Source organism: Triturus cristatus, chromosome 1_2 (genome assembly GCF_964204655.1).
Source record: "Triturus cristatus chromosome 1_2, aTriCri1.1, whole genome shotgun sequence".
NCBI classification, from domain to species: Eukaryota; Metazoa; Chordata; class Amphibia; order Caudata; family Salamandridae; genus Triturus; species Triturus cristatus.
Window position 1 is genome coordinate 331,924,187 of NC_140580.1, and position 15,890 is coordinate 331,940,076.

The 15,890-nt window shown below is 42.7% G+C and overlaps 1 protein-coding gene across 1 annotated transcript in view; it reads right to left on the minus strand.

Moving 5' to 3' along the window:
• Positions 1 to 15,890, minus strand: part of PPIH (peptidylprolyl isomerase H) — a 101,778-nt gene that overhangs the window by 33,068 nt on the left and 52,820 nt on the right. The window contains exons 5-6 of the mRNA XM_085603929.1: positions 10,096 to 10,138; positions 2,492 to 2,584 (exon numbers count right to left, since the gene is read on the minus strand). Of these exons, the coding sequence (XP_085460055.1) occupies positions 2,492 to 2,584; positions 10,096 to 10,138 (136 nt within the window). The remainder of the gene's footprint in view (positions 1 to 2,491; positions 2,585 to 10,095; positions 10,139 to 15,890) is intronic.

Here is a 15,890-nt window from a genome sequence, read left to right on the forward strand (position 1 = left end):
TAAAAAACAAGCTCGCCTAAGTGAATAAATATGTCAGGCAGTACGCCTGCAAACTTGCTTGCAGCTAAACAAACACAAGTGAATGCTCATATGAAGCAACCAACACCAAAGCAAAGTTTTATGGATCATAACGAGGAGCAGAAAGAAGCACAAATGGTTGTGGGAATGGGATGCAGTAGTTTCGGGTTAGTGCCGCCATGCACAGGTACTCCTTAGATTCAAAGACTGCTGTTGAAAGTGGTCATGGTCCTTGGCCATTTGCATCAATGGGAGGCATCAAAGTGTAGGCGGAATCCATGAAATAACTGGGACTCCGTAAGAAATCAGAAATTGAATATTACTTTGGGAAGATGACCGGATCCTGCCTGCCCTGTTCCTTTTTCATTCCTGAGTACCTCTTAAAGTTAGATGCAATAATATGGATATGTCGATATTGTTATTTATCATCCTGCTGGAGTATTACGCACTGTAAAAATGCATACTGCTGCTTCTGAGTTGACCAATGGTATCTAGCCACTGCTTATTTATAGGATTACTGCCTCAGCCTAGTGTCTGGGTTCTACTGGGCTTTCAATCGTAAAACTAACTTGTACATGAGTAGGCCTGGGCAGAGTTCACGGAGTTCCGCGACTGCCGAAAAAACCACGCCGCACTCCGCGGAGTTCTGCAAGCGGCGGAGTGAAGTAAGTCACGCTGTTCATGCTGATTTTAAGTGCCAGGAGTTTGTAATGTGTTGTAAAATGAGCGCGAACTGCACCACCTGCAGCGCAAGAGGGCGCAGCTTTTGTTTGCTGCGCAAGAAGATGTTCGACTCGAGCGGCAGCTTCCTCAACGCGAGCGCCTACATTGAGAAATATTGCCAGGGGGTGGTCTAGTGTACGATTTTCCTTGCTCGGTCTCGCCAAATTAACTTTAGCGAGCCGTGAGAGAGGACAAACTTTGCTCCGCTATGTGGAGTTTTCTCGTACTCTACGCGAAGCACAGAGTAGGAAAAACGGTGCGAGCATAGCAGAATTTTACACCCAGGCCTATACCCGAGTTCTTCAGTCTCTCCTGAAATAGTTTGCCTGCACTTTTCATTCCTACTGGGACTCATATTGCATGGTGTGTGCCTACTTCTTTGGCTTTAACCATACTGCACTCTGCACTGCTGCTTTCTATGTTACAATCTACCATCAATTAAATTAGTCTCAACTGGCTTTTTACAAAGTCCCCATTTTTGTACCTGCCTCTTCAGCACTACTAGCAATTTTGATCACATCACTTCAATACGAGCATTTCGAAACTGGCTAAATCTTGCAGCATGAAGCGCATGTCGCACTGCCTATATCACTGACGAGGCATTGCGCATCAACATTCCAAATCACTTCACTCTCAATCGGACCTTGTGAGAATAAGGGAATCTCATGAGAATTCTGCGGGATAGGATATTTAGCCCCAGAGGACACCTGTATAAGGGGGTGATGTACAGCCTTGAAAAACATTGTGAATTAAAAGCCATAAAAAAAGCCTGGCAGCTCTCATTATAGCCCACGTTTTAGGCCCAGAAAGCTCCTCAGACTGAAGGGCCCAAAGGAAGCCACAAAAAACTGCACCACCCACCTATCAAAAGAATGCAAAAATGAAGAAAAGCTTGGCAGGTACATCAACAGGATACACAAATTAAAGGCTGAATTTCCAAAATGGGGCACCGATGATAGAGAGCGCATAACAGCTGATCAAAAAGTCATTTGCATTGTACCATGTGGAGAGGGAGACTAGACAAGAAACACATGCAGGTTTGGAAGGGAATCAAACATGAGCTACCCATGATTCTTTTTTAATCTATTAACTGCTATGAACAAATGATATTAAGACAACAGTCTGCATGTCTGGACATCCTAGGAGCCCAAATGAAGTGACACTGAATATACAAAAACAACCAATACTCGACTCAACCTAGCAGGAGAAAAGGTATACATCTAAGACATCACCAGACTAATGGAAATCAAAGACTGCAAAAAATGAAACTATTAGAAGGCAAGCCTTTACAAGGTAATCATCTATGATCTGAAACAGCATCCCACCACAGATTCGAGAGCCTACTTCTCTTCTCTACATCAGGAACTTGCTAAATACACAATTTCTAGGAGCCACTCAACTGCTCTTGAAAAAGCTCACATTGCTTAATCAATGTAGTGCTATCCTGGAGGAGGATATTTCTGCTTAGGAGCACAAACTTGCAACCACTTCAAACTCACATTCCATCACTTGTGCTCAAGGTGGCCTTGATTTTGGCAAACACAAAGCAGAGACGTAACATAAGCAAGCAAGAGCAGTACATCAACAATCAGGTTTACAAGTTCTTGGAAATTCTGGGCAAGGACAACCATATACAATGAATGCTCGCTTCAGTGAAATACACAATCCGAGCAGTATGATAACCACTATCCACAACATAATCAATAAAGAATCACAGGCAACGATTATTTCTTCTTCATTATTTTCTTACCATAGAAAGAAGGCCAGGAGCAGAATGTTTTAATTTAAAGTTTTCATCTGCAAATGGACCCCTGTATATACTGGCAACTCCTGTGCCATCTCCCTGTAAAAGAAAATAAGACACATATTTGTATCACTATTATTTTACGAAATGCTGCCCAAAACACTTTGCAATATGTTTGTAGTTACTTTATTCGATATATTAAAAACATATCATAAAAGTTTGGTACAATAAATATAAAAACAGTTTTAAAAACCCACTACAACTATATGCTTTGAACCTTATACAATTAAAAGCAATAAAAGATAGCAATAAATATGCATGTACAGTGTAAACAAAGACCCCCATTTGTCAGTACCTTTGGCGATGATATTCTTTATGGGCAACAGGGATAAGTTTATATCTTAAATTTATTGCACCTTAAGGAGCTTGCGTCTGATCCTCCAGGCCCAGCCCAGGTATTTAGCAGTCCCACAGATGACACTAGGGACTGATGTGTCATAGATCAAGATACGCAATGCCACCCTGGCAGACCTGGTCCCCATATTTTTACAAACCGGTGTCAACCATCTCGCTCTTGGTTGCCGGTATGCTTTGCATGCAAACAGAAAATGACCAATAGACTCCAAGGGCGAGGCACAACCGGGACAGCCTTTCGAACTTACGGGTGCCGTGCTCCATCTAGATTGAACCTCGAAGAGTGGGAGTGTACCATATCTCATCTTGAGATAAAGGGACCTATCTTCAGGAGATTCAATAATGTCCAAAAAGGGTTCCATGCTAGGTGCAGGTGTCACATCCAGGAAATTTAAAGTTAGCTCACCTCCCTGATTTCTTAGGGTATTAATCGTAACCCATTCCCAGTAGGCCTTCTTTATCACAGGTTTGGGTGGGGGGAGCTGGGTTTCCCAGGCCTCTTCCAGACCTATCTTCTGGAGCTCCTTTTTCAAATTTGATACCCAGGGGATCTTGCGCTCAGCTCCGAGTTTTATTAGCTCGTCGAGGGCAGATGCATAGTGGAGGAGTTCAGGGGTTCTCCGGAGCCTTGCCCAGTATAGTAATGGGCGCAGCCTGGCTACATTGCTAAAGTTTTGTCTGCCAAGATCATAGCGGAGAGGAACTAGTGGGGTAGACAGAGGGAGCGACAATAAGTCTCTGAAGAACTTATTCTCAGATCTAAGCAGCTCTTTTAGGTTTTCGAACCCCCACAGTTCTGCCCCGTATAGGGCCGCTGGCATTGCCTTCCCCTCATAGACCTTAACTGCCGCGGCAATGGGCCTGGTGTAGGAGAGTCTCTGGTGTTTCGCTATTGCCCCTGAGGCTCTCTTATGGGCAAGAAGCATTTTCGATAGATGGGGAGCCCATTTTAGCTTATTGTTTACCCTGACTCCAAGGTAATCAAACGCCTCAACTAGCTCAAGAGTAGTGTCGTTAAGCTTAATGTTATTCCTAAAATTTCTAGAGGGTGATAGTGCCATTAGCTTGGTTTTAGAAGTGTTTATTTTCAAGCCCCTGGTGTCACAAAAATGGGAGAAGCGGGAGAGCAATCTTTGTAGGCCCATAGGGCTTTTAGATATCAACAGAGTGTCGTCAGCAAAGAGCAGGGTGGGTGTTTTTTCCCCGCACAGGGTTGGTGCATCGACCGTGTCCTCTCTCAAGTGGTCTGCCACCCCATTTATAAAGAGAGAGAACAGGGTCGGGGCTAAAACACAGCCCTGGCGTACTCCTTTCTCGACGGTGATCCTCTCTGTGAGCTGTCCCTGATGCCCCCAACGGACTTTAGCAAAATTCCCTTCGTGAAGGCGTTTGAGGAGGTCCAAGATTAGGGGGGGGATGCCCAAGTCATACAAGACCTGCCACAACTGTAATCGTGGGACCAGGTCAAAGGCCGTTTTTAAATCAATAAAAGCCAAATACAGGCTGCCTTTTTCGATAATTACAGATTTCCAATGTATGGTGCAGAATCTGAAGACCTGGTCAATGGTGCCAACCCCTTCCCTAAAACCGGCTTGAAAATGGCTCAGGATACCCTCCTCATCTATCCAGGTCTTGATTCTAGTGAGGAGGACTCTGCCAACCACTTTTTGTAGGACATCGATTAAACTAATCGGTCTGTAGTTGGCAGGGTCCCCCCTGTCCCCTTTCTTATAAATGGCCACCACCTCCGCCCCCTTCCAAGAATCCGGAACCGGGCATCCCAAAGCTAAGTTATTTAAAATGCGTAGAATAAATTCTGCCCATAGGTCTTTGTCGTGTAGCAAGAGGTCGCCAGGGAGGCCATCAGGTCCTGCTGCTTTTCCTGGGGCAATCATATTAATTGCAGAGAGGACCTCTGATAGGCCAAACGCGGCCTCTATCTCCAGGGGTACCAAGTTCTCAATTACCGGGGTCAGATTCTCTGGAGCCATTTTTTCCCCAAAAGAGTAAAGATCAGAGAAGTGCTGGTACCATTGACTCCCCGTTATATGATTGGGGATTGGGTCAGCTCTTCCCTTGGACCGGACATTAATGAGACTCCAGAAGGGAGTTGAGTCTTTTTGTAAAGCTGCGGCCTTTAAATCCTGCCAATGGCTTTCCTCCCACAGTCTCTTTGCCTTCCTGATAGTTTCGTAATAAATTTTTCGGGCTTTAACAATGGCCGGTTGAACCTTATGTTTAATGGCTTCAGATAGAATCTGTCTTTTTTCCCTGCACGCCTTTGAGAACCAAAGGTTTTCTGATTTGGGGGGAGGGCACTTATGGTCCCCCTTTTCCTGTAACACAAAAAAGTTCCCCACCCTTGTCACTGTTTGATGATATACCTCTAAGAAGTGTTGGGGAGAAGGGGCCTGTGAAAGACAGCCCCTGGGCATATCCAGGGCTATAGAACCTTCTTCCACTATCCTTTTTATTTTTCCCAGGTCCAATTCGCGTTTTACCACCCTTGGCCACTTAAGACGCCTATTACAATTGGTCGGGACAACCTCTCTTGCCCCAGGCCTCTGTTTGTTGGAATACTCGATGGAAGTAGTAACAGACTCACGCTTGAGCTTCATGAACAGGGGGCTGTGATCGCTCTCACACCTGTTGATTACTTCCATGTCAATAAGATCTGGCCAAAGCTCGATGCCCAACAGAATGTAATCAATGCGCGAGGGAGCTCTAGTCCTTGTGAAAGTAGGGGCTCCCTGGCCATCTGAGCAAGTTCGCCCATTTGTGGCCCTCAGATTGAACTCCAATGTTAGCGCATTAAGTTGCAGAGCCCTCTTAGACCATTTCTTTATTGGCGGAAGAGTAAGTTGGGGTATGCCCTGCTTAGAGTCGGCATCTCCAATGCCCAGGATGTCGTCGCTGCTCAGGGGCTCAAAAGTGCAATTAAAGTCCCCGGCAACGACGACATCCACCTTGAAAGTGAATGCTGTTAATTCGGCCTCAAGAGCCGATACAGCAGGGCTTTCCCGTGCTCCAGGGGTCCCCCTAGCATAGATATTGAATATTTCAAGCGGGGGTTGGTCGTCGACCCCGTTGATTGATAAATGGAGGAGGTCGTGAGATATAATTACGTGCCTCTTGATTGCCCAGTTCAAGTTGATGTTAATCCAAATTAGGAGACCCCCCGATGGACGTCCTCTTATGGATCTGATTGCGGGGACAAAATGAGTGATGAACCCTGATCTATGCAGGGGTACCAAACTCCAGGTTTCCTGGAAGAGGATGACATCAAACTTGTCGATGAAATCGCTCCAAACAGGATCTGCGAGATTCTTCCCGAGCCCCGCAATGTTCCATGATAAAAAATTGATAACGCTCGTGGGAGCAGGAGTTAGGGGGGTCCTCAAGTCCACCACCTGACTATCTTGGCATCCCTCATTGATTACCAGAGTATCAATTGTTTCACCCAAATCGTTTGAGGACTGGTTGGAAATGGGGATAGTGCTCGAATCCAGCCCCCCAATGGAATGAGATGTGGAAATATGTGCAGGGGAAGTCATGTGGAGATTGGTTAGTCAATCCACCTGTCCTAAGCCTGAGTCCTGTCCCCCCCTCTGTTCAGACCATGCGGGGAACCTACGAACCTGGATTGAAGAAAGAGCGGGAGGAGATGACCTAAACTCCAGGAGTAATAAATTTTCTGCTAAGACAGGGTCCCCAAACACGATCTCGATACAATCTGAAGAAGCATCCGCCCGTGATAGCCTTTTTGCCCTTATGATGTCCTCTCTAATGATTGATCTACACCCTCGAACATGTCTCAACCAGTGTATGGCTTTGTTATGAAGAGATACACTGTTTTCAAAGGTGGACCTTGGTGACAATTTTGGAACATGGGTCATAAAGACAGAGGAGTTGGCATGCACAGGTTGGAAATTTGCCGAATTGGCTGGGGAGTGGAGTGATTGGTTGTTATTGCCCTGTCTATGAGATGGAAAAAAACGAGGGGGGCGTCTGTTAAAGGTCTTAACATTCGGTGTGCTTGCTGGGTCAGGGCATCTTGTCATGTCCGCATATGAAATATTTCCAGAATTTGTGAAATTGCATAGATAGCAAGAATAATGAAAAAACTTTTCTGAAGCATCACACAAAACCCCAAAGAAGGTTATCAAGCAAGAATAAGAACCATACGAAAAGATAAAATTACAATTAATTTAGAAGGGAGATATTTAAAAAATCTGATCAACAGCACAGTCCTACAAATGCAGCTTATTCCTGATATTCTAGCAGACACTTGAACTCTAAGTCCGCCCAGTCCCAAGTGCACATCTCTGAGAATGCACCTCATTCTTGATACCAGATTTACTCACTTCTCTTCCAGACCTAACTGCACAACTCTAATGATGTACCTTATTCCCAATACCAGGTTTGTTACAGTCCCAACTGCACTTATCTTCTGACTCACTTAGTTAGTCATACTAGAGCTTTACCCCGCTGTTCCAATCCGAAATGCATAGCTCTGTTCTGAGTGCTTGTTCAACAGGAGACAATTAGTTCCAGTTTTCAAAGATACAAGCTTTAGGAGAAGCTGCAAAATATGTGTCCCTGTTGACTTAAGTATATGCAGCTGGCAGATGCACACAGTATGCATGTATCATTAGCAGAGTCCAACGGAAGGTGACACACAAATGAGAGCTCAGCACACATCTATAAGCAGGTAGGACTGTCCTACAAAACATGTCTTCAGGAACTTCACCAGGCAAAACAAATGTTGGGAGGTAAAGACAGTCACACAAATCGGACATAAAGCATTGCTAAAGTACACCACATACAGATACGGTTTAAAGTGCAGGCGATTCCAGACTAAAGGATAATTCCAAATGAAACCAACAGGCAACAATAATCATCTGGGAAATACAACTGGAATAAAAGGGAACAGGTCATTAGAGGCTCGAAATCCCAATGCCAGTAAATGGATCAATCAGAAACTCTTTTTCTAATGTATCATTTAAATTTATAAAAGGACATACATCCCGGATAGCTGAAACTGAACAAGCTGCAATTTGCTTTTACTAAAGCTGAATTAAATGCATTAAATGTACTACTAGGATTATCGTCTGGTTATTGAAAGATATTTTTGTTGATATAAAACACACCCTTTTAAGCTTATCGGTAACAGATTTTGTATAGTGGCATGAGTAACCATGGTCTTATGATTAAGGCTCTCCAGGAGACTGAACCCAGAAAAAGACTGTTCGCATCCACATTATAAAGCATGATTGCGCGCATGGAGAGGAAAATTATAATACTGAATTCCAGAGAATCGTCACTATCCACTCATCTTGCAATGGAGCAGGAAGCAAGAATAATGCATGCTTTGACTAGGTCATGGTTAAAGAAAGCTTAGGAAAAGTTTAACATCCATCCTTCTTTACAAAGAAAGCTACTCTAACTGCTGACATAATGGTTTTGGGTTTCATCCCAATATTTTACATTTTCTAATTTTAGATGTACTTAAGGCCTTCTTGTATGAAAGAGCCTTTTCCCATTACAACCTATTTTTAGGGAGTGCAGATAAAGTAGCATTCTTGATTCATAAACAGAGTCTGATCAAAACACTATCCACCTTCTACAAATGAAAAACTGAAACAATGACTTTGGTGGCCACTGTCGATTTTATTCATCACACAGAACATGACAAAGACAAAGAAAAAACTTAATAGTAAATATGTGATCATCTACTGCTTTCAGTGTAAGCTTAGGTGGTGCAATATCCAATGGGACATCGAGAAAGAAACCCTGTCTGCAAAAATCGTGACCTTCACAGACACCCTGTTACTAAGGGATGCTGACGCTGCCAGGGAAGAGCTGACAGAAGTTCTGGTGGATGTGTGCTCAAATGCTCATCAGAGGTGTTCCTTTACTTCTCAGACCATGGGGCCATACTCCCCAAGTACTGCCCTCTTCCAAAGAGGTTGGAAAAGGTCTTATTACTTCCCTGAAGAGATATCACTGTGAGCTGCACCAAATGCAAATAAATTTGAATGGAAAACCAAGATTTACTCAACCACCGCACCAACAGCATTTAAGGGGTCACGGGGGTGGTATCCAATATAACACCAAAGGTGTGGCCTTGATACTGGCTTTAAAAGAACCTAACCTCATCTCCTTGTAGAGTTGATGGCTGTATTCCTTGGAGATAGGATGTGCAGTATCAGTGAGATTATTTGTGCACTGGTACTCTCTACAGGGGTTGAGACTGTGGAACCGTGCTTGTGCTCCACATGTCCAGCAAGCCTTGATCCTCACTTCCCTGCCTCTGGTATAGGAAAAATTAAATCCCAACAACATTTTACCAACTGATGTTTAGGCTTGAAATAATATCAGGGAAAACTCTAGAGTTGGCCTTACCAGGCACCTCAAGTCCTGTCCCAATGAAAGGACAGCTGAAACTTTAGGAATGAGCCTGGAGTGAGGATTAACAATCACCTTCAGGTCATTTACAGTGCGAATGTAGCAAAAGTAAGCTGCATGCCAACCCACAGCGTGCTCGAGTTCCGAGCTGACTGGCTGTAAAACTTTTACTGGACTGTAAAAAACTGGTCCTTCAGAGAAAGGCCTATCCCCGGTTTGTGGAAGAAAATGTGAAGGTGATGAAGAAATGGTGCAGTTTATTTATGATCGCTACCCCTCATGATCACTCTCCCTGAAAGAGAACCACACATAATGGTGCATGGGGTTTTAGGCCCCCATGAACTTCAAGATATGTCAGAGGCCTTCAAGTAGGGGTGAAAGGCATGGTGTTTATTATTTAAAGCCATTGACCTTGCAGCATAAGCATGACGTCATTTGAAAGACCAAGGACTGTACTGTCACAATGACGACAAAATAAGCAAAACAATTTTGAAGAAGCACATAAGACAAGACACACTGTTCAAAGTGACAAAGAGGCAGGACTATAAACGAGGTGGACATGCTAGTGGCAGGGCAGTAGCATGACTGTGCATGGCTTGCACACTTTAACACTCTAAGAACCAAAGACTCCAGGTGTGAATGGCTACTTTGGGTCACTATCATGCAAACACGGATGTTCTATCAGTAGCGATTTATGCGAGCCGAATGCAGGAGTATGTCCTTACATGTACATTTGAGTTTGGAAGGTTCAGCAGCTAGTTTCTAAAGAACAGCGTATCAACACCTACATTTACAAAGTCCCCTCCTTGGATCATGAAATCCTTTATGACTCTGAAAGAAATGGAAAATATTGTCACACAAATATACTCTACATTAAAGAAATAAAATAAAAAGACACTGTCAGTGACAATATAATATGCAATTTGGCAAACTGGCTACTAATCGAGTCCATAATTAAAATGTTACATTTCCTGTCTCTGTTTGAATGCAAAACGTCTAAAGGTGCAAGTGTCAATTTTCTTAACAAGCCCCATATGAAAAACCAGGGCCAGGAATGAAAGACTCACAAATGCAGCACATATGACAATAAGGAGGACACATGAGCTCTAAGAAATAGCAAACATTTATTAAGCATTGATTTTAAAAAACAATTGTTTTTATTAGTTTTCGTTGGGAAAAAAGCAATACAACAGCCCAGACCTCAAAGCAAGCCTAATCTCGTTGTTTAGAACAGTACAGATCAAGCAACCCCATACACAACTTATCAATATTAAACGCATTTCAGAATCACACATTAGGTCCCCGAAACTAAGAGATTCTAAACAGTACTTCAATGCTTTGGGTGCGTAGGTGGTTCAGTGTCAGTAGCCGATACAGAGCCCATAATTCTTAAAGGTGGGGCGATTCAGCGATCAGTTAGTTATAAAGTTCAAGTTGACTGATAGAGCATGTAAACTCCAGAAGCCACTGTTTTATTGTCGCTGCACGGCCACATCTCCAGTGCTTCATCACCAATCGGTTGGCTAACTGTAGAGCAATAGTGCTAAATCTGCAGTTAGCATAAGGGATTTTCCTTCACCCAACCCAGCATTGCCACCTGTGGAAAAGTGTGTATGGGAACCTCAGTAACTTGCTGGAAAGCATCAATCACTTTGCCTCAGAATGTAAGCATCGGCAGATAGCTCCAGGCTAAGAGAAGGAAAGCAGCAGCCTTAGCGCCACATATAGAAATATCTTTCAATCCCCACCTATGCAGAGCTTCTGGCGTGTAATCACTTTATTAATGTAATGAAAATAGATCAATCATAATCGACTACTAGGCAGGAGCTCCCCAGTTTGTGCGCAGCAGTATTCCCATTCCTCATCAGTTAAGAGAGCACCCAAGTCTGTTTCCAAGTCCACTCTGGCAGGATTGTCCAGAACAGGTATTTCAACTTGTGCCTCACAGTATAGCATTGTAATAGGTTTTTGTGGAGTTGCATTACCCAGAGCTGTCTCCAAAGGTCAAAACCTGTCAGGCTCCAATGGGAAATTTGGCATCAGCCGGATCTTAAGCCACCTATTTATTCGGTCCGCTAGAGCGGCGATCAATCTATCATAGTTGAGGGACAGGATGACCTCTGTAATCAGGCTAATCCATATTCCAAGATACTTATTCAGAGCGTCACCCCAATCTTGAGGATATTCGGTGTCATATCTAGTCATTTGGCATGTTAATGAGATAATAGCGGATTTATTCAAGACCGCCAAACTTAATAAACTCTTGAAGAATGGGACAAAAGTTAATCTGCAGATCTCCGATATATACAGTTATCACATCTACATACATAGATATCAATTGGGTCCGGGTCCTTAAAAGCAAAGCATGTTTGCATAATGCTGTCTAAGCATAACTGCTGAAGGCTCCACAGGTAGCGCAAATAGAGCGGGTGACAGCCCTGTCTCATTGCCTGTACATTCTTGTACAGACTGGCTGTCGGTAGCGTGTAAAGCAGTTTAATTTGGGCTAAGAGCATTTAAGACATTACTGTGAGGCCAAGAGCGGCAATGCGACGGCTCCAGTCAAGTGAGTCAAATGCTTCTGTAGCATTCAATAGGAACGCCACAGCCTACGTCTTGTGGTCAATTTGGTTTAATACTGCGAACATCGTTTGACGGTTGTGCATGGTTAATGTCCCCGGGACAAATCCAGCTTGATTCGGTAGGACCAGCATTGGGAACAACAGTATTAGTCTATTAGCGATGGCCTTAGAGAGATTTGTAACATCACAGTTATATATTACTTTCATGGTCTACAGGTTTAGAGGGTTTGAAAAATGCTATTGATATGGCCTCACACATAGAAGGGTGGCTAGTGACCAGTCTTCAATGCCTCTTCATGAACCATCAGAAGTGGCAGCTCTAATAGGTATGTGAAAGGTGTGTATATTTCAGTGGGCAACTCACACATAGCATCTTTTATTTCATCTATTGTGAGTGGGTGAGCTAAGAATTCCTGTTGCACCATGATAAGCAGTGCAAATGCTGTGTTTTCAAAGTATTGTGTAATCGCTCAGGAGTGCATGTACATTTAGAGGCCGCTATTCCTTAGCATTACATCCCAATTGGCCAACATCATGCATAATCTGTTTCATAAATTAGCAGCCAGTGCTTACTCAGGTCACTCACCTTCACTGTGCGCTCTTGTACAAGAGTCCGACCTGCTTAAAGAGGATTGGGCTGAGATACTTAAAGGGCAGAAGTGGGTTCATTGTGTGTGTACCACCCAATCATATCAAGCAAAGGGAGTTGTGCTTCCCTTTAAACAATCCATCCAAGCTATATTAGGAGACTGTACAGTTGACCCTCTTGATAGATGGGCAATAGCTAGGGCTAAAATTCATGGATCTTAGCTGATTTTTGTGGAGTATTACGGTCCTAACTTGGACAATCCTACTTCCCTACATGATCTACTCCTCCAACTGGTTGATATCAACGATCCTATAATATTGAGTGGGGATTTTAATGTAGTTATAGATCCAGTCCAAGACACAACATCTAGGAGAGCAACTGCTACGACGCCTAGTATGAGAAATGCTCTGAAACAACTGATGGCTGACATGGGCCTCACTGATATTTGGAGGCTGATGGGATGGACGGCAGGGGGAAAGTTTACCTTGCATAATAAAAAATGTGGTCATCAGTCTTTATGTACAACAGCAAAATGAAAAATGGTTAAAATAAAGCTATCTATATATGGCATACCAGATGTCCTAGTAAGTTCAGTTGACGAGATAAGACCTGAAGTTTGTTTATAGGGCTTATGTTGGAAGGTGCTCTAATGCAATTCAAATTATGATCTAAGACAATACGGGTGTACGGGAGAGGGCTGCTACAACTAATTTAACCTCTATTTATACGATAACAGAGTACGATCAGCCACTGGTTTCCTGGAATCAAGACCAAGCTGTCCAACATCAAGCACGGATGAATCTCTGTGGGAATTATATATCTGCCCTTTGTAAGGTTTCCTTTCAATCACAAGGTCAATCAAGAGAGCGCAGTGTCCCTGAGCCTATGCTCTAGGAAGTGACCCAACACCCAATAGAGGCCATTAGCCCCCAACCGAAACTAAAAGCCTTGCTTTGGCCGAGCGAAACTGTGGTGTGTCTTGTTACTGTGGTGCTCACTGCAACTGAGTTATCAAACATAGTTCAAGGGGTCAACATAATTACATAGTAGGGCTAGTCCATGTTCAGAGTGCCAACTGGCAGTGAAGTTTGGATTGGTACCCAATTAGAACTGGTCTAACTATATTCTTACTATGAATCTACTCTAGCCAAATGGACTTCTTCAGAAGGTGGCGGCCGCTCCGTTGCAGGATCTTATCAAATCCAATGACATCCTGCATGCAACTCTGGTCTGCTTGAGACACTTCAACTATCAGCCTATGAATATAGATAGCATACTTGATTACTTAAAAGTCAGCTTGTAAGCATGGAGTGTCAGAGTTATGATTATTTTGGATCATCCTGCTTATTTTGATATGGTAGACCGTAATCTATCACTGGAGAGGCTCCATCAAGTAAGCTTGTGCGTACATGCACTATCCTGGATTAGTTAATATCTTGTGGGCCCAGTACAAGCCATTGCCTTAATTCTGGTGCACATTCAATCAGGTAATTTTCAGGATTTCTCAAGGTTTGTCACCAATGTTGTTTACTCTATGTGTTCTCCCCTTGAGTAAAGCTACTGACATTATCTTTGGGGGCCCAAGCCTTAACCAGTCTTTCAGACTGAGTGTCTACATAATGCCCCCCTTCGCACTGGTATCACAGATAAACAATGTCTCTATAAGGCTGATTTTGTTCATTAACAACCATTTCTACCTACTTTTCTCTTTTCCTGCATTGATCCAATTGTGCTATTAGACTATCTAAATAGTGGTCTGTCAGGGATATGCATGCTGATGGTTCTTAACTGTTTAGAAGGGAAGCTGTTGACGGACAATGAAGTGCAATTTTCTTAAGAAGAAGATCTTTGAACATTTACGCAATGTGAAGATGTACAGAGCTTTATAAACATGGGAGCCAAAAACTTAGTAAAAAGGCTAACCCAAAGGAAGGAAGTGTGCAGTCAACAGTGGCGCATATACTATAAGATGGATGAGACAATATGTTGTGTACTGTAACATTGAAACTTTGTAACGCAAATGATGCTCTTCATGTTTATGAGGGGGTGTAGTAGTTCTGTTAGCAGAGTTAGCCAGAGTTGGATGAAATCAGACAAGATGGTTTCAGGTCTGTGATTAAGTAGTCAGGAAAAAGGTCGAAATCAAGCAGAACACAATCATTATTATGCTGTAATGAAGATGTGTTTTTCAAAAAGGGAATCCAGAAGAGGATATACAGTCAGACATGTGGCATAGGAGCCTTCTGTCATTTCTTAGAGAAAGGTGGTGGAAGATCACTGGCAGTGGAGAGGTCAGGAAGGAGAACTGTCTTGCTAGATTTAGGATACACTTCTGAGGAAATATGTTACACTACTGGAAAAGACATATAAGAGCATGCATTAGAATAGATGACACTAAATAGAGCAGCACAAAATGTGTGCAGGTAAAGCTTGCCCCACTATGCCTAAAAGGCAATGATTAAGATAAACAATATTATTATGTTTAAGACCATTCCGTATTTTAATACCTCTTGTATGTTACAGCTATAAGTTATTTTTGGGGGGATTCGTGGTGTGATGTGACATGGAATGTTCTGCCATTATCAGCTAGTGTCCATTATCCTGCCCCATTGGAAGAGGCCTTAATGTGTGCAGTATTACAATAAAGACATTTCCCGATAAATTCACACAACCTCTTTTTGGTACTACTTAAAAAAGACGATTTAACTGCCCCTCCATCCTTAGGCAGGCATTCTAGATCTCAGGGAGTTTTTGGGGTTTTTTCTGAGATCCTTAGGTTATTCTGGGTTACAAGGAGGTGTACTGGAAACTTGTCCGTGTTCACTAAAAACTGCAAAGCAAAATACTGTCTAGTTTCTTTGAAAGAAGTGCGTAGAAATCATTGTCCCACACTGGTTGAGAAAACCGACTGTTAAAATGAAAAAAAGGGGGTGATGAGTGAAACCTTCTCATTAAACAACATCATTTTCTGATAATACAGACATTGTTTTTTTGTGTGTTGTAAATTTGTGAGGCGATTCTGCCAGGTTCATTTAAACTGACATAGTTATTTCTTTTAAAGTAATGCAATTCGTTGGAACAGGCATTCAATATTTAAAATTTTACCAACAATGAGGGTCTACTGGATAGTTGAATCCTAATTACTTTTTCAACAAAGCAGGATTGTAATATTCTTCAGCTATGGTGAAGTGCAGTGTAATTTATTGGTTTTAAAAGAAAGGTGTGGCCTGTATAATGGTTGTTAAAAAAAATACCAAAGTAGTTTGAACCATAAATTGAACCACTGTTTTCTACATTGATATGAGTCTGTGTTACAGGATGAGATCACTATAAATGTTCAAGAAAAATAACAGAATATTTGACAATACAATATTGGACCAGCATTTGTTTTTTATTATAAGTCAAAATAAGA